Below are 24,588 nucleotides of genomic sequence, written 5' to 3'. Positions count from 1 at the left end.
GCGCCTACGCTTGCCCCTAGCGCGACGCGCGGCTGAATACCTTCCGTTAGCCACTGATCGGGCGCATAAAGGAGGGGAATGAATGTATAATCGCGGTTAAAACTGATTTCTCCATGAATCGAACCCTTTCCTTCAACATTCGGATGTTCACCTTAAAGATCACCTATTTTTATACCTTCCTCAACAAAGAAAGCTTGAAGTGTGCAGAGTTCAGCCTATTTTTTCAATTTCCTTATTGATTCAATGGGATTAAGGAAATTGCAAAAATAGTTACCAGAGCTCACCACGTGGAGGTAACTGCACTTTGAGCTCCATCCCCCCTTTGTTTTTGGTTCCTTTTTGATCTACAGTTCTATTGTCATCTTCATTAAATAAATTAGAATACTGTAATACGGTGAGATTTTGAGGAACACATGAATTCTAGTGTTTCTTAGGAACATTTGAATGTCAAAGTCTTGACTTCATATGTATTTTGATGCTTTCGATCATTCATGATTTCCCATTATAATATCAAAATCGGAATTCTGATTTGCTTTCAAAAGAGGGCATTCGCTTCCTACTTTTCATCCGTTGTAAAATTTGAAGATGACGTTCGTCTTCTGTGCTAGCGAGGGTTGATGCATAAGTCACCTCCTTCACACATCTTTCCACGGCTTGTGTGTGACATGGGAAATCAACTTTAAAAATGGCGCCTTCTCTTGCGAAACGTTGAAAATCTTCAAGGTCTAGATCTGATAGAACAGGTGGCTCTGTCACGGCCACTTTGTTCCATTGCACTAAGGATGTATAATCCTCTGCTTCAAAGTTCAGTTTCGGAATCGTGAAGATTCGTGTTTCTTTTGGCTTGGTCTTGCGTGCTTCTGCAATTTTTTCCCATGCATCTATTCGTACTTCTTCTCGTTCGTCTGTGATCATAGCCAGGAGGATATTCTCAGGATGTCCGAAGTAACCGTTTCTTTGTATAACAGGGTCTACGATATCCTTCAATGCTTGTGGCAGATACCGGGACCAACTGATCAGCTTCCATAAATTTGGTGCTCCATCTTGAATCGAGTGGTTTCTTTTGATTGAAAACCACAATGGAGCATACACTTTTTGAATAAACTCAACTAGTGTTTTCAAATTTTCGGACGGGGTTTCTGTTGAAATGTAGAGCCTCAGAAGTCTACAAGCAGTTGTGACCCATCGTGTGTGAGCCATTTTTCCGGGAGTTCTCTTTGCAAGGCTCTCCTCGCAAAATCCTTCTGACACTGCCACGGAAATCAGGAGCAAATATTGCTGATCACTGCTGAGGGTTTTGGGGTTGACAAAATCCAAGTCCAACATCGTGAAAACTGGTTCAAATTCAATCACTGGAAGGGTGTGACAGTTTTTGAGTTCCAATCCAATGGGGCCCGCAAATGAATAAGGACCTTTGGTTTGACCGTCCAAATTTTCAATGAGGTGTCTTAATGGCAATTCGTTGCAATGCAGTTGGCAAATGCTTCTTTGCAGCGGACGCTTTAATCTTAGTTCAAGAAGCCGCACTATACCTCCTTTGTTGCCGGTGTTAACATTAGTACCATCGCACCCGATAATCTTTACATTTGACGCGTTGATTCCATTTTTCAATAAAAAATCAATAATTGCAATTGTTATGTCCTTTGCGGTGCCGCTACTGGGAGTGACGAATCCTAAGTACCGCGATCCAGGTTCTTGAACAAGCACGATGTGTTCTTCCATGGTTTTGGATTGATAAGTCCTCTTCCCATCGGTCTGTAACTGCATCGTCTCGTCCTTTCTTCCGTCAAAGTACAGTCCCTCTATTGCGCTTCTGGATTTCTTTTCAACGTCGGCAATTTTCTTTAACATTTTCTTCTTCTGACGTTTTAAGTAACTCCGGTCTACAACTTTCGATTTGTCCGTCGCGTTAATTAATTTAGCATCTACTAAAGTTGCTGTGACAATCATAGCAGCAGCTCTAGTGGGCACACCAGTTCTTGCAAGAATTTCAGTCACTGTTGGTAATTGCAAACGCATTTGCCCCGGTAATGATTTGCGCACATTAGAGTTGACGTCGATTTTTTCCTGACAAAGCATGTCCAATTCTGAACTGATCGAATTATCACCATCTGTTGAAAATCCTTGATGAGACGTTGGTGAGAGCGGTTCTTCATCTGAAACCTGAATTTCTGAATCGGGTTCCTTGTCAATTTCAGAGTTCCTTGCTTCGTGACTCCTTTGCGACGATAATCTCCTCGCTCTTTTCAGCAAAACTCCTGTCTCCTTGATATCAACGCCACCGATTGCCAAAAGCCGCTTAGTCCGTTGATCGATTAAAAACGACACCTCTTTTTCGGGAACTTTCGAACCTTTTTTGCAAGTACATTTTTTAATTTGCTGACACTTGCAAGTACAAATATCCATTAATTTCCGCGAATTTGTTTTAAAATCGTCAATTTTCTTCGTAAGTGACACGCCTTTATGAGGTTTACACGCACTCCTCTTAATGTCACCGCACTTTTGATGATACCGTATGATCGCAGCTTTAACGGCACTCTCCGTAACAGTAGGGATTGAAGCTCTCCTCCAAATTTCACACAGTTTTTTCGCGACGGACGAAGCAATCATATGGATTGTAGGTTCCCGGCCACAATTTTCGGCTCGTAAAAGTTCACGAGTGTAATAAAAGAACTTCATCACCTCCCGGTTTGTTGGCAGCATTGAACCACTTAAGGGTGCGGAAAAACCAAAAAAAGGGCACTCGACCGTGTTTCTCGTCACTTTCTTCACCATTTTCAAATGTTCAGTCAACACACACAACAGCTTTAATCAACTAAACCGACTCTATCAACTAACGACTTAGTCAAATTGCACAATTCGACGGGCACGTTCACTCGATGTTCGTCGTTCAAACGATAAGGCGAAACTAAATCTTGTGACTGAATACAAGACAAGCGTAGGAACTTCAAACTTTGAGATGGGTTTTTACCCCCGGTTGGCAGCCAATCAGGTGATAGCATTCATCTAGGAATGACCCAGGTCAGGCGGTGGGTTTTCAAGAGTCTTACGCCGGTGGTAAAGCCCGCGGGGGTAAAACCCGCCCTCGCGCTGACTTCAACGTCATGCATCGCATGCATCCTTATGCCCAGCTCCAAGTGGTATTTCAGCAGCTGAGATCTGTTAAACTGGTCCGGCGAAATGAGAGCAAATTAACTATTTTTGCAATTTCCTTAATCCCATTGAATCAATAAGGAAATTGAAAAAATAGGCTGAACTCTGCACACTTCAAGCTTTCTTTGTTGAGGAAGGTATAAAAATAGGTGATCTTTAAGGTGAACATCCGAATGTTGAAGGAAAGGGTTCGATTCATGGAGAAATCAGTTTTAACCGCGATTATACATTCATTCCCCTCCTTTATGCGCCCGATCAGTGGCTAACGGAAGGTATTCAGCCGCGCGTCGCGCTAGGGGCAAGCGTAGGCGCCGCGACGCGGCGGCGCGGCTTGCGGCGTCGCTGCTTTCTTATGATTCGTTCGCCGGTTACTCGTTTAACCACTCAGAATACGGCAAAATGCTTAAAATTTTCGCCCTAAAGGGCAGTAACTCGGGAAAATCTACTGAAAATGACCTTTTTTCGTCCTCTAAAATGCATTTTTAAAATTTACGCCTAAATCGCTAAGGCGGAGGGGTCTAGAGTTGACTTAGGCGCTTCAAATTTTGTATACGTTATTCTGACAAGGTAATACAACTTTTTTTCAACATGATTCATTTCCGGGAAAAAATTGCATTTTTGCGACCCGGCCTAGGGGGGGTGCTCACCGATGGTCCTTGTGCTTAAAAAAAAATTATGCTTTAATTGAGCAATAATTTGAGCAATTTTTGAGATCTCTTGGAGTTCTTCCCAACAACTTTTGACTCCCCAAAATTCAGTTGAAATGTCTGATTTTTTGAAAAACTTTTCATCCCCTAAAACGGTGGCTTTATTTTTTTGTTGCAGCGAATTTTATCATGCAGTTCGTGATTTTGTCACTCATTGTCGGCGTACCTCTATTCACTTTTCATGTTTCCCTCGGGCAACTTCTGGCAAGTGGCGTCATCGATATGTGGAGCATATCCCCGATCTTCAAGGTCAGCAAATCAGTCTTAAAAATTGCTTTTTGTTTGTCATAGCCATTTTTATCTCTTATATCAAAAATCAGCAGTGCCATCACAATATACTTGAATGGATGTTGAGTCTAATCCTATTACTATTGAATAGTTACAGGTTCATTCTCCATTTTTCACTAAAAATTAGAGTCTTTTAATAAAATTTTCATGATTATGTCTACTGACTGAAATACCCGAGAAAAGTGCTTATTTCTATATGTAGGCACGAATAAAGTTTAAGTATGAAAGACAGTTTCGTAGGTACAATTTTGTAAAAGATCCGAAATATTTTGCGAATTTTTCTAGAATTGTTCGTGTATTTTAGTCGAGAATCTACTACCAAGTATGCAAAAAAAAAAAACAACTTAAAATTATTGTTCAATTTTCGATCGAGATTTTTATTTTCTATCAACGATCCATCTCCTACCTAATATTAACCGTACCTAATATTTTCGAAAATATGTCAGAGAGCACCCAGCATATTTCATTGCAGCGTTATACCATCTTCTCTTGAATTTTTTTATACACAGAAGTAAAGAACAATTTATATCAGATTAGTAATTTTCTTTCTACAGAATTTCAACTGAGTCTTCTTAACGCATGGTTTCCTCTCCTGTTGCTGTTTTCTCGCCTCATTCTCTTCTGCATTAAAATTTCAACCCGAAGGAATTCCTCGTCATTAGAAAACTACTTTTTTCATTTTCTTTTCTATGTATTACTGTTCAACGAATCATTTGAGTTTTCTGAATGTTATTGCTTATTAGCACACAATCAGAACTTCTTTCAGGACGACAATTTTTGAATGTTGATTTTTACGATCAAAAGGTTTGATTGAATTTCATCCTGTTTCAGGGAATTGGCATAGCTCTATTGCTTTCACAAGCTATGCTAGGTATCTACAGCATAATCGGAGTATCATGGATGTTCGTCTATTTTCGCGACTCCTTCATCACAAAGCAGGATGTCTACAGATGGGCCGAGCCGCTAGATCTCAGTCGGGAAGGTAAAATCATATTTTGAATAATTATTGCTTTATGGGACATACGAGTGAGGAAGAACATATTCATCTCAACCGAAGTTCTTAGAGTATGCGGGTGACTACTGAATTTAAAGAGAATATTCCTGAAACGTCAAAATCACAAAATTTTATGCAACTGGGACTACCAATCATTCTGCAAAACCGGACTAATGCATTGTTGCAAACAGAAGTATGAGATTTCCAAAAAACCAGGGGAAAGCTAAGAGATAAAACAATTTTCAAGTTCAATGAGCTGTAAGCTTGATCAGAAAAATCTACTCGGTTTTTGGAAAAAACTTTTTTCTTGTCTTAAACCAGTATCGAAATTTACAATTAACTCAATATCCAACTTAAAATTAATTTAATTTATTTGTTTTTTTCCATTTTCGCAGATGGTCTACCAGACTTCAGAAGGTCTAATGCCACATATAAATTAGAGGAGACTGTACCGGACTATTTCAATGGTGTTGTCTTACAGAGGCAATATTTACTGTCTCCTCCATCTGAAAGTGGCAGTATTAAATTTTCTGTAGCTTTCAACCTAGCAGTAGCTTGGCTTATTGTTTTCATTTCTCTAAGTAAAGGTAGGTTGAGTTCATCTCAATTCCATTATCCAGGACCTGCCCCCTTCGCCCCATCCAGGCTCTTTTTGTGTATAAACTCCCTGCATGACACTCAATGGTCGAGGAGTGTGTATGTCACATTTATATATGTATATTTTTAAAAAATAAGTAGAGCCTGATTCTGAAAATAATCTTACAGTCCATTTGTCCTGAGATTTTTTAAATGTAACTATGAGTATTGTGCCCTATGATTCAGAATGAGAAAAGCTGGAACAAGATTCCAGAAAATAAAGTGTATGGAAGTGAGAATAAACTGGTTCTTTTCATTCATTAATATCAACTGTTGGTCTTGCATGAAGCTTTGTTTCTATGTGAGGTGCTGCATCAATGTAGCACAGATTCTTTTGTACTGATGGTATTGAATGAGACAACAGAACAATGTCATTAACATGAATTCAGGATAAAAACATTGAGAGACACCTTAACTCTCTTCACATCTTGTCCGTTGGTTCCGAATACTTCATGAAGTATCAAAATTTTTTGTTTTCCCTCAATTTTTTAAAATTCATCATGAGTAATGTTTTTGTTAATTTCGGCTGTTGCATCTCCAGCACAACATCTTGTGCTTTGTTTCAGTCTTGCAGAAAAGTTTGATGTGAAAGAAATTTTGTGACTTTTATTTAAATCTCTATTGTACATGAGTAAAATTTACAGGGATTTTCTTTAGGAAAAATATTCTTTTATGCGATTTTCCAATGAGCAATCTGCTTAGTTATGACACCTGCAAATTACGGAGTATTTGAAAGCTTTGGCACAATCAGATCACAACTCTAAAGATAAACATTTGTCAGTTTTATAGTAAGGTTTTAATTATGTGTTCAATATGGAATTTGGTTTCTTCATTCAATTTTACCGGCACTTTTTTGCATTTCAGGTTTAAAATCCTATGGCAAAGTCATCTATGTATTTTCTGCAGTTCCTGTGATGGGTTTGTTTGTCCTCTGTGCGAAAATGCTCGGTGCTGCTCCTGGAATGTCTCAAAATCAGGAATTTTTTCTTGAGACTGATTGGAATGAATTTTTTTTAAATACAAAGGTACATTGCTCCTCTGATTTGGTTTGTTTTTCCCTTTCGAATTACTCTGAAATCGGTACAATTTTTATTCCTATTAACTAACCACAGAAAAATGCTCTTCAAAATACATACTTTATCATAAATGGGCCTGTTGCAAACTTTTGCTAGAGCAAAAATAAGAGTTGTTTCTTATAGATTATGCCTCAAAAATGACGATGAGCGCATCGGCAAAGTTTGAAATGCATTCACAACTTCACAGTCTGCGTAAGAAATTTGCGGTTTTTTGAGCTTCCCTCTTCAAAAGCGATACTACGGCACAGGTGAACATTTTGTATGAGGAGTCGTTCCATCGTCGGCAATACTCATCATGGCCGACGCCAATCCGCCAAAACACGTGTGATGGGACGAGATAATACCTGAACTGGATTAGACCAGATAACAATCGGCATGTTTTAACGTTCATGTTTTCCACGCCCGAATCGATTGACCTTGAACTCTCCTCGAATTACGCGCGGAACTGCGCGCAAGTGTCGGCCATGATGAATATCGCCGACGATGGAGCGACTCCTCTAACAAAATGTTCACCTGTGCCGTAGTATCCTTTTTTGAAGGGGGAAGCTTAAAAAAACGCAAATTTCTTACGCAGATTGTGAAGTTATGAGTGCATTTCAGACTTTGCCGATGCGCTCATCGTGATTTTTGAGGCATTATCTATAAGAAACAACTCATATTTTTGCTCTAGCAAAAGTTTGCAACAGGCCTATTGAGGAAAGAGTCAATTGAAGTCTAAGAAAGGCAAAATACTCTCAGAAATAGCAGGCCCTCTTGTAGTGGTTAATCGACTGCAGTATTCTTGGTATTTCTTTTTAAGATAGCAAGAAAGGAGGAATGAGCTATTTCATACAACCTTCAACCTCAGGCTGAGCTCTCATTCTTCATTTAGTTCTCTCTCGTTTTTATTGTTACATGTTGAGAAATTGGAACCTATTAAGAGCAGTATCTCTGAAATTTCTTTTCAAGCCTCTGACAAAATGTAAAGATTATATCTGTTTGATTTTGTAGGCAATATTTTCAAATAATTATCCACATTCTCACATCTAAAATATTAAGATTCAAGATATTTTTTATTGCACCGGATAAAAACTTATAAAATGTTGTGATACAATTACATAATTAGTCATAAAAGCATAAACTTAGTGTTAGAAATCATCAATATCATAGATGCACTTTGGTACAAGGAATTCAAATAGGTAATGCATGAAACTGCTAATTGTTTCACAATTTATAATTTCATTGGGTAATTTGTTAAAGAGTTTAATACCTGTATTTATTATTGTTATTATTATTATTATTATTTGATATGAACCAAATAAAGATTAAAGTTTTTAAGAGAAAAGGATAATGAGAAAACTGTGCTAGAAAATTCAAATTGAAAAAACAAAATGTCATAAAGCTCTCCTCAAGCCTCAATCCCCCTTTTCCCCCCAACAGCGTTATGCATTTATTTTGTGAAAGGACTCCTATGCTCAGCCCACTTTTTACTTCAAATATTTGAACAAAATCATTGGCTTATTTTTAAGTGCATACTCTGATCTGACCTGTGGTAATCATTCTTTCCTTTTCAGAGCTGGACTGCAGCTTTTGTGGAATCATTCGCTACGTGGGGCATGTTAGGTGCGTCTGCCATGCAGATTGCATCACACAATAAGCAGAAGAATTTGCTACCCCGTGATACTGGACTAGTCATTATTATTACTCTAGCAGTTCTCATTCTCTCCTCTTTCCTTGCTCATACTTGTTATCAACTTATTTTAGCTCATGGCTTTCTCTACAGCCCAAGTTCCTTTGGTAAGTTTACCGAATTTTTTTATGTTCCATTCCTCTTAACGAATAGCAACAGCATCGTGACCTTTTAGTTATTTCTGAAGCTTCAAGTATAGTATTAAAAAAAAGAAGGAAAGAAAATCCAATGCAGGTTCAATGATAATTGAATGGAGACTTTTTGAGCTTTTTTCTCGGGTGTATGTGATAAAATATGATGTGTGCTCAGACTGGAATTTTGTTGGCTATGGATGACCAAAAGTTGAACCCAACCTCCTAATCCAATTCTAAGTCAGGAAAATTATATTTTAAACTCAAGCTGTGCACAAGTTAAGCTTTTTACAGCAAGCTCCAGCCATTACTTAGTTCCTTAACGGCGCAAATCATCAATCGGCGATCAAATAACTAAGTAAACGTTCTTGTCTTAACTTGCGGTCAACCAAAAACCTGCCAACAAAATCCGAGCCCAGAATAATTAAATAATTTTAAAGCCTGCAATATTTGTGCAATATATGAGAAATTTCTATGGGGAAAAAAGTATCAATTAATATGCTTCAAAGCCTATAATTCTTGAAATTATAGGCTATTAAGAAATTCATTGTGACTTTAGTAAGAACGTCCTTTATAAAACCCTAAAGAGTTCAAATAAAGCAATGCATGTGTCTATCTATCTATCTATGTACGTATCTGTCTGTCTTTGACCGGAGTTCTCTTTGTTTTGCAGAAAAAATGTCCACCTACAGATTTCTTCACAGGCGGAATTCTCCACAACCTCCATCACACTATGCCGTTGGCCCACATCGGATGCCCCATAATGGCCTGTTTCTCGGTGAGAGAGTAATAAATCCGAGCATAAATCCTAGGCATGAAAGTGGTTACCAGGCACTTCGATTTGCCACTGAACTAGTTCCTGCGACCTTTGCTCTTCTTGGAGCCGATAAAGTCTCTCCATTTTGGTCCGTCCTGTTTTATTTTGTGCTGACATTATTTGGCATCGCTCAGCAGGTATTTTTTAATTTTTAAATTATTAAATGTTTTATCTTTCATAATCAAGAGACCATTAACCAAGTCGGAGTGCAATTTTTTTCCCCATTATTATGACTGAAAATCTCCGTGCAAAATGAACATTAAATTTATCACTTATATCTTTGTTATTTTGAACCTATGCCAAAATTTACCTGAATAACTGCGAGACGTGACTGCAGGCTCTACATTTGAACCTTTTGAAATCTGAAGTTTAAAATCCAAGCATTAATACTTCAGTCTAAAGTGCAAAACAATAAGTCAGTTGGGCTAGTCACAGAATCGTGCTCTGGTGGCTTAAGCTTATTAGTTAGGAAAAAATAACAAAAACTGTTCAAATGCCACGCTTTAAAGTCCAAAAATATGCCGCAAGCCATCATCCTATGCAGTAATGCAAGCTATGGTTTCTTCCACCTTGGTTTCATCAGTCAATGAGACTCTCATCTGCTTTAGTTGCCAGACGTAAAACACGAATGAAACCATGGTGGATGATTTCGAAAGCTGTATCTCTTGACAAGCTGTAACTGTGCTAACATCGGACGTGAAAATTTGGAATTTGAACAGATCTTTTCATTTTTGCTAATTCATATGCTGAAGGACGACAAATGTCAAAAGATGATTCTGCAACTAGCGCGACTTACCCATTGTGAGAATAAGTTTTCAAAAGCTTGGTGCTCATTGATAAAGTTGGTCTATGATCACAGAGAAAAAGTATCCAATCATGTTTCTCTATATACATGCTTTAGTTTGTCATCATAGTGCCGGAGGTATATTTTGTAACTCAAATTCCAGGTTTAAAGGTTACATTGAAAGCATCTGATAATTGAACATGATTCATTCACAGAAGAGCTTTTCAGTTTTTGTTTTTTTCTTACTCCAAAATCTTATGTTGTACTAATTTTAAAATTGATCCGTTTTTAGCTGGCAATTTGGCACTGTGTAGTGAGTGGCATCATAGCTGTTGATGTGAAATCTCTAAAACCATGGGCAACAACTATAACGTTTTTCACCTGCCTTTTTGCATTTATAATCGGATTACCAATGACATCAGAGGTAAGTTGTATCTCACTATTACCCTCCCTTTTCAAGTTGTGCATTTGTCCTCTCTCTATTTCCTTTATTAGTGGGCATCATATTTTGCAAACTATGTACATAGTTTATTAAAGAAACGGAAAGAATCCAATGTGAGGTACTCAGACTAAGTTTATTGTGACATGAACAGGTTTTTATGTTTCTAGGTTAATAATCGCATCACAAATAAATGAGACGATTATCTTAAGAGTCTCTCTTTCATTTTCCCTGCAATCTTGTCTGCATGTTTTTGAAAGGCACTATCTAGACAGCAGTCACAGTAAAAAGAGCAGCTCGAGGACTTTTGACAGCCTCTTCTGAAATTAGCTTGTCTCTTCATTGTGTAGCTTGGCTTTTATAGCTTTGATCGTCAATTATCGATGAAAATAGGAATGCTGTCATTTCTTTCAATTGTAAATATTTTTCACTGAAATTAACTTCTTGATGGTGAAATTAGAACCTGATTATCTTGGTTTGTAAACTTTCTATCACATCAAATTAGGTGGAGAGAACTCAACAGTTTTTAATTTGTCAGGTTTTGCCTGGTTGCTCCTCACCAACGTAAAAACATCTCGTAAAAATGTAAAGCAACGGCACACATTTTAAAATATGATGTGCTGCATCGGGAGCACAAATTTTATAGTTTACCAAATATCTAAACTTAATGTCATTTTCTGTAGCTTGGAAAAAAAATATATCTCAATACTTTAGTTACAAGGGTTAAACCAATTCTTTTTTCCTTAGAAAAGGAGTAATTTTCCTTAGAAATCTTATTGCATCAGAGTGGGTAAACACTCAGCTTCATAGTAAACAACAAATTCTCAAGTTTGTTCCTCTACTTGATCAAAAGTCTGAAAATTTGTTTCTTTGATTTTTTTTCAAGCATTGATATTTGTTATAGTTTTAGAAAACAATCAGGTCAATTTACTAAAAACTTCCCTCTTGAGTTTTCTGTTCCTTTTATTGTATTTTTATCAAATGTTATCTTTTCAAAGTCAGTTTTTTTAATAATTTCCTAATTATTTATGTTCCAGCTTGGAATCTTTGTAATTTATTACATTGACTACTGTATTGGCTCCAGTTGGTGGCTTGTGTTGCTTTATTTACTGGAAATCGGAGCTGTGTTCATGGTTCGAGGGAGACCATATAGTGGAGAAACAGTAGTGGCAACTTTGTTTTCGCATACATCTCAGCTCCTTCAATCATGGGTTGCCCCAATGCTTTCCTTTATTTGGAATGTTATTTTGCCCGTTGCTTTAATGGTAATTCTCTCTGAAATATATTAAATTATTGATAGCCGACATTCAAATGCTCTTGATGAAGTTTATTTTAAGATGTTCGTTCGTTCGTTTTTTTTTTTTTTTTTTTTTAAAAAAACGGAAAAACCTAAGTTCAAAGTTTGCGATAGAAAAATCAAGCGAGCATGTATTTAAATCCATTTAACCATTCGGACATCAAAATAGCTGTAATCCCCTTGAAATTGCTAAGCCTAAAAATAATGAGGAATAATCTTACTATCTCTTTTTTGCAGCTGTTATCCACAACCATAATCAAGAATGGAGGATACAAGGTTTTATACAACTGGCAAATCCCCGGTTATGATTATTGGCCAGTGTGGGGCCGCCAAGCGGGTTGCTTAATTCAGCTAGCTCCGCTTGTCCTAGTACCGATAGCAGGCGTTATTCAAACTATTCGCTATTTGACCACTGGTCCCCCTGATATATTTGAAGTAAGTGCCTTTATATTAAAAACAAAATATCTAAGTGATCTTGATTTAGGGGCAAAAATCACTACTATATTGCGCCTTAATTCAGATGGTGTTTGTGCGAAGAGATATTCTCTATTGACATAGAATTTACAAGAAAAACTGAACCACTGTATATAGCAGCATAAATATTGAGTAGTATAACATCAAATCTGAAAGACATATTGTATATTTCTGACATAAAATCAAGGAAACGTACACTGATCTTTGACTTAGTGTCTGAGAAATACTTATATTGCTCCCTAACATCATTAAATGTAAATATTGACGTTCAAACTCCTGGACTATGTTTCTCGGTTTGCAATGTTGTAAACTCCTCTTCAATTCTATCTAGAATTCCTTTGCAAAATAGATCATAACACTTTTTCCTAGGCAATTTTGTGTCTCGGATGGTACCCAGTAAATTCTATTAAAAATTATGTTTTCAGCGGATACAACTTCTCTACCGACCGAGAATCGATCTGCAGCACAATATTCATGATATGGCAGCCCAAGGGAATTCAGAAAACAGTGGTGGACATGGTGGTGGAATACCTGTGGAGGATCCGCCTCCTAAGTACACTCCACCCCCCTCTTACTCAACAGCCACCGGAGCAAGGTATTAATCTACAGATTCCTTTCCCTCCTACAATCATTTGTACTTAGCTTGATTGGGCTTAACCTTTACAGCTACATATTTCACAATCATTACGGGACTGAAATGTTCAATCAGCACTCCTTATGTTCAATTGTTTTTTTCCTATTCGGCAATTCCAAGACAGCTGACCAATTTAGATAACTTGACATTTCGTAGGAGCAATGATTGTTTATTGATATCCTCCTCAGACTTTGTGATGTTGGGTCGTCTTAAGGATTTATGCATCCATATGACAGGACAATCCATTTAATCGAGGGGAGGTAGCAGTATTTGAAGATTCATACATTTTAATCAAGAGAATAAATTTTTCTGTTTTTTTCGGTAAATTTTTTTTCCAAAATGATCGAATGTCAATCATATTTAATGGTTTAAAAAGTGAGGATAATCCTCGGCGAAAAGGTTGTTTTAAAATACTTCAATATTCTTTAAACAACAAAATCACCCAAAATGAGGTAAGTGAAAAAACATCAAATGACCCTATTGTATTTCCACCTCAGATTACAGAGCGCAAACAAACCCTCTCATTAGATCTCAGTGGAGGATATCAAAAATGTTAATGGAGGCTGATTAAGGTTGGCAAGATGTAAAGTATTCGAAAGAGCTATTGTTGTTCACATATAGTGTATGGCCATTCTGACATGAAGGCTGTCAGGCGCGATTCAAAAACAGTGCCAGATTTTGTAAGGTCAAAACTTGTTTTATTTGATGTGGAAAATTCCTTGAAAATATATATCTATAAAGTCGCTTTACAACGCACTCTGGCGTTCTACGACACCCAAACGCCACATATGCCTGTCTTCCCAGAGGTTATCGGGCAATTGACACTGCAACATCTCTTCGTCAACGCCTTGCCGCCAACCTTTTACGGGACATCCCCGTCGCCTCTTCCCAGGTGGTACCCAATCCAAAACTTGTTTGGGCAACCTCTCCTCCAACATTCTTTGCACATATGTTTGAAAATATGACATTCCTTGAAAATATGTTTCCAATTTCAGAATTGCAAAGCTGTTGCGGCAGAGTCTGCGACGGAGTGTTCGAGGTATCAGAAACATACGTTCTGCACTTGGAACTCCTACTCAGACCAGGGACACTTATGATGTGGCCAATCCTCCTGCAAGCCCTCGGGGACCTCCACCTCCCAACTACGCAGCTGTTCTGGTGGAGATTAATCAGTCGCAAGGAAACGGTAATTCAAACCGCACTCAGATAACAATCCCACGACGAGAAAGCGAAGTTAACGAAGTAATCAGAAGACCTCACCTTCCTTCTGACGCGAGCGCACAAGGAGGTGGAACTATGACTGCATCAGATGTAGCAAATATTTTAAGGAGCAGTCTACGTAGGCAAGTTCTCAGGTCCAATAGTATGTCAAGTCAAGTTAGTTCTAGTGTTGAGCATTTAGTACGCAATGCTGTGCCAATCAATCAAGATTCTTTAGTGTTCAATAACGAAAATATCAAAAATAATTCTACGCAAAGCCCCATCAATTGATGAATTGATTTGAACTTTGCGTAATACTTAGGCATAATATGTAAGTCGGTAGCACATATTGTGCCTTTAATTTTGTGATTTTTAATTTTTATTTTTTTCCAAACGGAAAAAAATTGGAAAATGAGTTTTTGACAGGCAAGGACTTTGCCACAGAGCCGATTATTTTTAGATGATTTTCAAACTCTTCAGGGCTCACATTTTAATTCGTCTATTATTTTAGGATTTTTTTCTTTTTTTCCATTTATTCTTAAATTTCCTTCTCAGTAAGGAACATAAGATTTTAAATGTCACCGCAAATACCCTCTCAATGCAGGGTAACTTTTATGTAGCTGACTTTAAAATCAGCCTGACCCTCATTCTTCTCATTATTCCAAGTTAGTGCTTGTGAGCCCCTTTAACTCAATGAAATCCACGATCTCAACTTGAAGGTGGAGTTGTTCTATTCTAATCAGATTTTACGGGTAAAAATCAAATAAGTAATGTGCAACTAATCTGGTGTAAAATTTCCTGTTCATTTACTGCATTTTTCGCTCGTAATTTTCTGTCTCATTCACCTACGAGGTTTTAGAAAAAGCAGCTTTTGGAAACATGTCGTCTTTTATCGGCAATTCTTGGTGCTGTTTTTGAAGTTCAAATTTGAACCAATTGGATAATCAACAGTTTGTCGAGGCTCTGAAATCTTTGGTTGAACTGTCTGTTGTTTGGAACAGACTCTCTTTTTTAGCCTTTTGATTTCCCTCTCTTAAGAATTTTTCAGGGGTCTATATGTGCTTGAGAAGCTATCAATAAATTTAATGATAATTTTTGTCTCAGGATGGGACTTTTTGTTGCCTTGTAAGTTTTCCGAGTGAAAAATCCCAAAGTGCAATTATAAAAATACTGCATACATAGTATTAAATTGGGATCCTTCAATGCTAATTCTAAATTTTTAAAAATTCTTTTGCTCAGAGAATTTTTGTTCCTTCTCCTGCTTCTTCAAGAGGATTAATACAAGTTAGGTGTTTTGCCTTTTCATTGCCCCTGTAGATAATATTTGAGTTCCTACCCTTCTCATGGTGAAATGTGATTAAAATAGGAGCAAGACACATCTGTTCGACTCTTTATTTTCTTTACTTGACCTCTGAAACAGAGTTATGTCAATTATATTTCTGTAACAGCAGTAAATCAAATTGCAAAGTTAAGAATAATTTTTTATAAAAGTCTATTCAAGTTCCTCTCAGTCACTTCAATAGTCAAATGTTGCGCTTAAGGAACAGTTGTTTCTTTGAGTTGATAATTTTGCAGTAATTATATTAAATGAGAAGATTTTTTTTCTTTTTTAAATTTATTTTGCTTTGAAGTTTGATTCAGAAGTGAAAAATTTCCCCTACCTCTCTCGAAGCAGGACAAATGAGTGAGCTTTTGAATTACCTTACGGAAGTCAAAGATTTATCTATTTATTTTTTTTGTCCATTTATATCAAATTACTGTAGATTGAGCTGTTCCACGTGATAGTAGATGGAGGAATAGGGGCGGCATCTATTTGTACACTTTTTAAGATTTCTGCTCTGCAGATTTTGAATGTGTAGGTATATTCAATGCACATGTTCTAATTTTCATCTCTTACAATGCCTTAGAAGTTATAATATTCCACAGGTGATCTAATACGGTCAAGTATAGAAGAGCTTAGTATCTAATACTACTTCAAAATGATAATGAGGATTAGTTAATTCTAACTGCCGACTAGAAATATATTTTTGTAATTTTCGTGTTCATTGTTTTTATGTCATGTATGCTGAAATAAGACAGTAGTTTAAACATAGTGCTACATACCAGTGTAACTCCTCTAGTATGCAAATCTGAGTGTTTAAAGAAAGAAAGTGGGATGTTAGAGGAGAAAGAAAAAAAAAATTTCTCTGTCACATCAACAAGTTGTGATAAATGGAATATCTATATTTCAGAGCGTTTAGCAAGAAAGTCGTTTTTCCTATAAAGAAGGTAACATTTCATTGTAAATGCAATTGATGACCCTACATTGTTCATCAGGGCCTTTTTATGAACATGTTCCGTACCTAGTGTTTGTGAAAATTTAAGTTCAGGACAGATTTTTTCCAAAAAAGTTTCAAATTTCAGAAATAACTCTTTTCTAAAAATTATTCTATTATTCTAAAAGTTATTCTAATTATTCAGGCGTTTAACCGAAAACCTATCAGTATCTGAAATCCTCGGTAAAGTTTTAGTTTAATTATCATATGAAAGTAAGACACTTCTGCGCCAAATGTCTCTTGACATTGTTATTTGGATGCTTTTATTTTATCGATTCTTCTTCTTTTTTTATTGCTCCTTCAAATGATTCATTGATCTTTTTTGGTTTAACTCTCAGATTGATGTTTAAATTTTTTGCCTGCAGCAAGTCAGCTGAGTAAAAATAGTGGTGCTGGAATTTCTGTCCTTTTGTGAATCTATTGCTCCCTAGAACACTCGAAGGCTTTGTAAAAAGTAAGCAAAACATGGGGAACATCTGTCATCAAAATTCATGTGTTTCGTATGTTTAAAATCAATTGCATTTACCTTGCTTGTCAAGGATATTTTTTATTATCAAAAATTTCTAAGACTCCTCTTGTAACTGTTTTTGGTGTGTTCTTTCGAACGTATTCTCCTATTTTTCTGTCAATTGTTATCCTAAACATCCTAGGATGAAGCATCTTCAAGCCCATGGCTTACTTGAGTCACATTATCACTGCAATATTTGATGGTGTTTACTTCCGTGTTCACTGTATTTCAGAGCCACCGATCGTGCACAATATTTTATTAGCAATTTTTCAAATTTCCTCAGATTTTTAGTTTGTATAATACATCATATCAAAAGCCAAAATACAAAACCACATATCACCATAGCGATTTTTCATAATTTCCGCTCCTATTTTAGTTTTTTAAAGAGGCCCAAGCCACTTTTTTAACTTGAAATTCATGCAAAATATTCTACCAACAGAGAAGAGAGTTGGAGGAAGTTTTCAAGATATTAAGTTGACTAGTTTGTCCAAGAAAATATAAACTAAGACAGGAAGTTTGCAACCTCGCAGACAGAGATACGTATGTGGTTTTGCTTTTTGGTAATCTTTACACTTATCATTTTGCTCATACATAGTGCCTTCTGCACAAAGTCTCTGTATCCTGTTGTGTAAAGCCAAATGTAAGGTTTTACGCAGTTTCAATATTTTATCACCAAAGTCAGTCAGAGAAAGCTTTTTACAAATTACCTTCTTTTAAGGTATTGTCTACTCCCAATACTTTGATTACGAAGTTATTCATTATAATAGTCCAAAAATTAAAAAAATATTTTGCAGATTCTATAATAAAGGTGTATTGTAAGGGGACTTGAAACTTCAAAAAAAAAATTAAGAAATGCAATGTTTCAACTGCAGGTTCTATTTGACTCCTAAACAACACCCTATCTTTGTAAAATCCTCAATTAATTTCAGAACTATGTCAATTCTTACAATATTTCACCATACAAATTTAAAAATGTTTTACACTTTTTTGTGTGCCTTTCATCTTATTTTTTTAAATTATAGTTCTATGAATAATTGATAGCTCTGTCACTTTTAAAATTTTAAAGCAATTTACATGGCAAAATGGGTTGAGTTTTTAACCTTCTGCCAATTTTAATTGGATGAAGTTTAGAAGGAAATGAAGGAAAGAACTGATTAGATGGTGTACTTTAAGACGGCGCTACATTGTTTTTCATTTAAAGACCCCACTCAAGGGACTTTTTTTTATTATTTGAAAATAAATAATAGTGATTCTAAATTAATCTTGAGAAAGAGAACAATCCTTCCTTCTTTCTAATTTTCTCATGAGCTTTTGTCTTACCTCCAGTAGGTTTAAGCGTAATGTAGGTAAATGTTATCATATTTTAAATACAAGATAAAATCCATTCTCACTCATATTTTTGATTTAGACATCAAGTGAGTTTGTCAAGTTGAGGAATGTTCTTTCAACTCTAATTTTGTCTCCTTGTCCAATTTTGTTTAATGTTTTAAGTCATGGAACCATTTTTGCACGGCCTTTATAAAGTTTTGAATCCAAATTGCACCACTGATGTGTCTTAAAATTGTATAAAGTACCTAATTTCCTAAGTTTGTAGTGAAGACTTTAACTGCATTTAAATAAAATATATGCAGTAGGCTGGTTTTGTTTTTCCACATCAGTGCCTCAGATTGTGTTGTCTCATATTTTCTATGACGGATGTCCATGAATGATGTCCAGCTGAGCATCTTCTGCACAGCTGCTTACAAACACCTTTTTTGTCGTCAAGGGCTGGTTGTTTCTCCTCCTCACATCACCATCCAGACCTGATGTCTCCAATGCTTGTTTTTTTGTTTTGATTTCATATGGGAAAATTCGCAACGGCCCACATCCAATTCTTCCAAGAACTGACAGTATCATAATAAAGAGGAGACATCAAGGAAGACGTCTTGAACACAATCATCCCTTCGCTGATTTTACTGACATTGATAAGCAAAATACAGTTTCTTCATTGACATCAATAAATCGGTAATAATTGGATCTGTGGCTCATTGAGCTGTATTTGAACAAGATTTAGTCAGTGAATTAGTCTCTTCAACGATTTTAGAGCTCTAAGTTCTCGCATTTTTGAGTGGAGAGTATGTCTCCAGAACAAAAGCTTTTTTTTAGGTACAGACTACTGATCTATTCTTTTCTTCTTCTTTTTATTCTTCTGTTTTTTTACCTTTTTTTTTTTTTTACCTTCGTCAAACTCACAATGACCTGTTACAAATATCAATTCTTTTAAAAAATACTATACCATGACCATATTTATCGAAAATCAGTCATCTCTCTGTTTAAAATGAACCCAGGATGTTGATTTGAGCCATCTCCCATGAAGCAGCTTTGATGTTTCTTTAAGGTTTTCAATACAGATCCAATTTTTGCCATCTTTTTAAAAAGCAAATAGGTTATTTTTCCTCCATTACTGTGCTCCAGGTAGGCTTGTATTTATCACTTTTTGTCAAGTTAATACTTCTGATTAATTTTTTCGAAGCACTTTGAGTACCCTTGAAATTTTAATCAGAGGTCGATGTTATCAGACCTACAGTTTCTCTTCAGGGCCGAAAATGCTGTCCACGCCATTGAATATTTTGTCCTAGCTACAGAATTTCCAAAATAGCATCTATAACGTTTTTCTTAGAAGTCGTAATCAGTACAAGGTAAAACCAGGCCTTATAAAAGTAGGTTTTACTCTTAGAATGATTTTTTTTCTTTGTTCTTTTTTTGTAAATTTAATTTTTTAACTGTCAATTTTTTTTAATGATTATTTTCCGAAAAGTGTTTGAAAAAAAACTAATTGTGCTCTATCTGTGATAATCGTATTTTATTAAGGCAAAGTTGTATAATAATTCACTAGCTTATAAATTGTTCAAATTCTGTTTGTTAATAAGCTTACTGTATTTTAATAAAAAAATTATTTCCTAACTCTTTTGATGTAATCTTTTTCCTTCAATTCATATTAAATTCATTCTTTCCTGAACTGATGTTGAGATCAAGAAACAAGATGTTTCTAAATACTTCTTGGTAGTTGTTGCTAACTTCGCTCACTTTTTATTTTTATGCAAAGAAGACCTATGTCCATTTTGTTCTCTCAATTTTTCTGCAACTGTCTAAAAATATCCTGCGAAATATTCTTGCCAAAATATTCTCTAAAAAGAATCACGATTTTGGTGGATTTGTAGTTTAGGGATGTGAAACTGCGCTGCCTTGTTGAGGAAAAATTGCCAAATGAATTTCTCAGACGTTGCCAAATTTCCTTTACTAAAACATGGATTTGCTAAGACATTTTTTAATTTTTTCCCCCAATATTTCAGTGAAAGTTTGTCCGCAATTTGATAATCCAAAACTTCCAGAGGGAAATAGGTATCCATTTATTTCTGTAAAAATGCGTACTTTATCGAGGTACATTTGGCAACGTTCGAATGTTCGTACGACGTTTTTTCTGAGATCGGTTGTGCGTGTTCGTCAATTTATTAATAATTATACTCAAGTGCAAGTAGTTGGTCCTACGGATATGCAGCAACATTTAGAAGACAGCCAATCAATGGATGCAACTTAATTTACTTCGGTGTGGGGTTGGGTTGCATTGCCTTGAAGGCAACCTAGCAGATCACACAGGCAAATCACAAAAATATTTTGGAGGTTTTTCAATCGTATTTTTTATAGCGACCGTAAACTCATGCATTTCACAGAGTATACGGAGGCTGGTTTGATTGAATGAAAGACCTTAAATTCCGTTTGACTGGACTGTCAGCTTTCAGAGTTAGAGCTGCTTTCTCAGCTACCTCTTATTTCTTGACGATTTCTATTTTCTCTTGTCAGAAAAATAATACCAGTAGGCCACAGAAATAAATTGACAAACAGCAGGGGCCCACAAAAGCCAGAACGGCGCGGCGCAGCGTGTGTGAAAAAGCAATTATTTAAGCTACTTTTGGCCTTTCCTCAAATCGGAGGTGGAGTCCTCGGTTGGAGGTGTTGAAGAATGATGGTATTTTCTTTTAATGTAACTAAAAAAAATTAAATATCATCCGAGTTTGACTCCAACTAGAATACTTTAATTACGGTAAAAACTGGAACAGAAAGTCCAGAATGATGACACGCAGTCGGCAGTCTTGTAAGCGCTAATATGCGTTTCACGCCCACTGACCGACTGCACTGCGTTCGGCACAATGCGAGAAGTATTCATGCAGTCTAGCAGGCGCTAATATGGGCTTAGCGCCGACCGAACTTTTTGGCGCAATGCGTGAAGTATTCCTGAAGTCTTGCAGGCGCTAATATATGATTAACGCCGGTCGCACTGTGTTAGGCGCGATTATTCGAACTCGCGTTAGAATAATCGAGGTATCGAATGACAGTGCTCGAAAGGCCTGTGTTTCGACGCCGTATGAGCATTTTAACGTTGTCTCGTTTTTCCCGAGTAAATTTTTTTCCGAGAAAAGTTAGCAAAGTACTTTATACCCACGACCATGATTCAATCTTTTCACTTCATTTATCATCAGGAGGTAAGACATCTACTTATGACTTACCTATCAAAAAACTAACCTAAACTAGCGTTAACATTAAATGCATTTAGGTATTTTCCAACTGTTTCCTATTCTGCCAAATTTCTACCTTAAATTAACTGCATTTTAAATTCGCGCAATCCTCATATATTTTCTTAGACCTTTCGCGCAATCCTGGATTACCGAATCGATCAGCAAACCCGTGAATCGATCGAATTACATAGATCGGTTTACTTTTTGTTTCTCGATCGATTCGTGTTGATTATTTATAGCGTGAGTTTGCAGTCTTAAGAATTTGAAAGCAAGGAGATCAAAACCTTGCACATTTTTGGGGGAAAATTTTTATGATGAGAAAATTCAATTTTTTTTTTCTTGCAGTAGGAATGATGTCAATTTGTTCTCCTTTAAAAAACATAGAGGCGGAGATTTTCAGACACCGCATACGAGATATGTGATTGCGGACTTACTCCCGCGTCGAGCTAGTCTTCTTCCTCTAGCTGAAGTTTGCAACAGGCTCATAAAAAAAAGGTACTGAAAACGGGTCCATTTTTGCCGTAGTATCGTTTTTGAGGCAGGAAGTTTAAAAAAGCGAATATTTTTACCAAGACTGCGAGACTTTCCCGATGCACTCATCGTGATTTGTACGCTATTTTTTATGAAAAATAACTGTTGTTTTTGCTCTACTTAGATGAAGTGTGCAACAGGGTCATTCCCGTCCATTTGCTGTAAACAGAAAAAAAATTAGAAATAAAACATTTTATACATGTATATATAACAAAAAAAAAAATCAAAAAAGGCACTGAAAACAGGTCCATTTTTGCCATAGTATCGTTTTTAAGGCAGGAAGTTTAAAAAAGCGAATATTTTTACTCAGATCGTGAAGATAGGAGTACTCTATTTCATACTTTCCCGATGTGCTCGTCGTGCCTCAAGAACTATTTTTTTCATCAAAAATAACCCTTACTTTTGCTCCAGATGAAGTTTGCAACAGGCTCATTGCCGTTCATTTGCTGTAAACAGCAACACACTTAAAAATAAGACATGAAAAAAAAAAAAAAAAAAAAAAAAATTAAGTAAGGTACTGAAAACAGTTCCATTTGTGCCGTAGTATCGTTTAAGGTAGGAAGTATGAAAAAGCGAATATCTTTTACCAAGACTTTCCCGATGGACTCATCGTGATTTGTGCGCTATTTTGTATGAAAAATAACATTTATATTTGCTCTAGATAAAGTTTGCAACAGGCCGATTCCGGCTCTGAGGTGCGAAGATGAGCACGCGGCGCTCAACAGCCGAACGGGGCGTCCGGATGAGAGGCGCGTGGCGCCGAGGCCGGGGGCGTCTCTGGGGCGCAGGAGCGAAATCGCGACGTCCGGAGGGGGTGGCGGGCAACTCGCCTCCCTTACGAGCGGGTGCCATTCAGTCATTGATTGGGGCCTGCGTCCCGTCGACCCCGGCGCAGACCACCCTCTCAACCCTCGCTCGCCCGATCGGCCCCCGCAGCTCCTTATCATGAACAGTGAACAGCCGAGGCTTTCATGATGACCTGCCCTATAAGGTAAGAGATAAAAATCTTGATCCACCATTCTAATCGTCCGTGCCCAACTCTGGTAGCCGGCCGGAATTTTTCTCAACGATTAAATGTTAATTAATGATATTTTCATATTCCGATCCTGCGACGGGGAACAACAGGCTAGAGTCGGTCGTTACTCTTTTGCGGTTTTCTGTTCTTCCCTAACCTTCTTCTACAGTCATTTCTCACCCCTCTTTCTCATTGTTCATTTAGACATTTTACGAGATATGTACCGAGTAGCACATTGTTAGCACAATTGTAGCACAATGTTAATTAATGATATTTTAATATTCCGACCCTGCGACGAGGAACAACAGGCTAGAGTCGGTCGTTACTCCTTAGCGGTTTTCTGTTCTTCCCTAACCTTCTTCTACAGTCATTTCTCACCCCTCTTTCTCATTGTTCATTTAGACACTTTACGAGATATGTATCGAGTAGCACAACGCAGCGAAAATATTAAACTAATTAAATGCGATGAAACTTATATCATTCGGTACTTAAATTCTGATTTTAAACGATCGATAAAGTGTGTGCCTTTTATACGAAAGGTAGGCAATTTCAATACAAAACAATGCAACCTGCAACGGGGAACAACAGGCTAGAGTCGGTCGTTACTCCTTAGCGGTTTTCTGTTCTCCCTAACCTTCTCTACAGTCATTTCTCGCCCCTCTTTCTCATTGTTCATTTAGACACTTTACGAGATATGTATCGAGTAGCACAGACGCAGCGAAAATATTAGACTAATTAAATGCAGTGAAACTGAAATATTTTTATATCATTCGGTGCTTAAATTCTGATTTTAAACGATCGATAAAGTGTGTGCCTTTTATAGGAAAGGTAGGCAATTTCAATACAAAACAAATGCAACCTGCAACGGGGAACAACAGGCTAGAGTCGGTCGTTACTCCTTAGCGGTTTTCTGTTCTTCCCTAACCTTCTTCTACAGTCATTCTCGCCCCTCTTTTTCATTGTTCATTTAGACACCTTACAAGATATGTATTGAGTAGCACAACGCAGCGAAAATATTAGACTAATTAAATGCAATGAAACTGAAATATTTTTATATCATTCGGTACTTAAACGCTGATTTTAAACGATCGATAAAGTGTGTGCCTTTTATACGAAAGGTAGGCAATTTCAATACAAAACAAATGCAACCTATTTTATAATTTCACTGTAATGAATTTCCATAAGAAGGAGCCCCTTCAATCCACGAATAGACAACATGCACGACACACCGATAAAATATTTTTCCCATGTGATTGCAATTTATTGCAATGGTAGATAATGATTCTTAAAGGTTGTAGTAGATCGTAGGAGCAAAGTGTTTCTAGCGCTTATCATCGAAATGGTCTAGACGTCAGTTCAATGTTGTT

At 36.8% G+C, this 24,588-nt stretch overlaps 1 protein-coding gene across 1 annotated transcript; it reads left to right on the top strand.

The window, feature by feature from the left end:
* Nucleotides 1–3,884: 3,884 nt before the first annotated feature.
* LOC140223994 (sodium-dependent transporter bedraggled-like) lies at nt 3,885–20,065 on the top strand. Its single transcript, XM_072296720.1, has 11 exons — nt 3,885–4,109; nt 4,980–5,130; nt 5,538–5,729; nt 6,643–6,803; nt 8,408–8,630; nt 9,328–9,608; nt 10,548–10,679; nt 11,732–11,959; nt 12,229–12,426; nt 12,891–13,060; nt 14,095–20,065. Exons 1-11 carry the CDS (start codon nt 3,990–3,992, stop codon nt 14,588–14,590), a joined length of 2,352 nt encoding a protein of 783 aa, XP_072152821.1. The 5' UTR covers nt 3,885–3,989; the 3' UTR covers nt 14,591–20,065.
* Nucleotides 20,066–24,588: the final 4,523 nt, after the last annotated feature.

The sequence above is a fragment of the Bemisia tabaci genome, chromosome 2, assembly GCF_918797505.1.
Source record: "Bemisia tabaci chromosome 2, PGI_BMITA_v3".
Taxonomy (NCBI): Eukaryota; Metazoa; Arthropoda; class Insecta; order Hemiptera; family Aleyrodidae; genus Bemisia; species Bemisia tabaci.
This window is presented reverse-complemented; position numbering and strand designations above follow the sequence as displayed.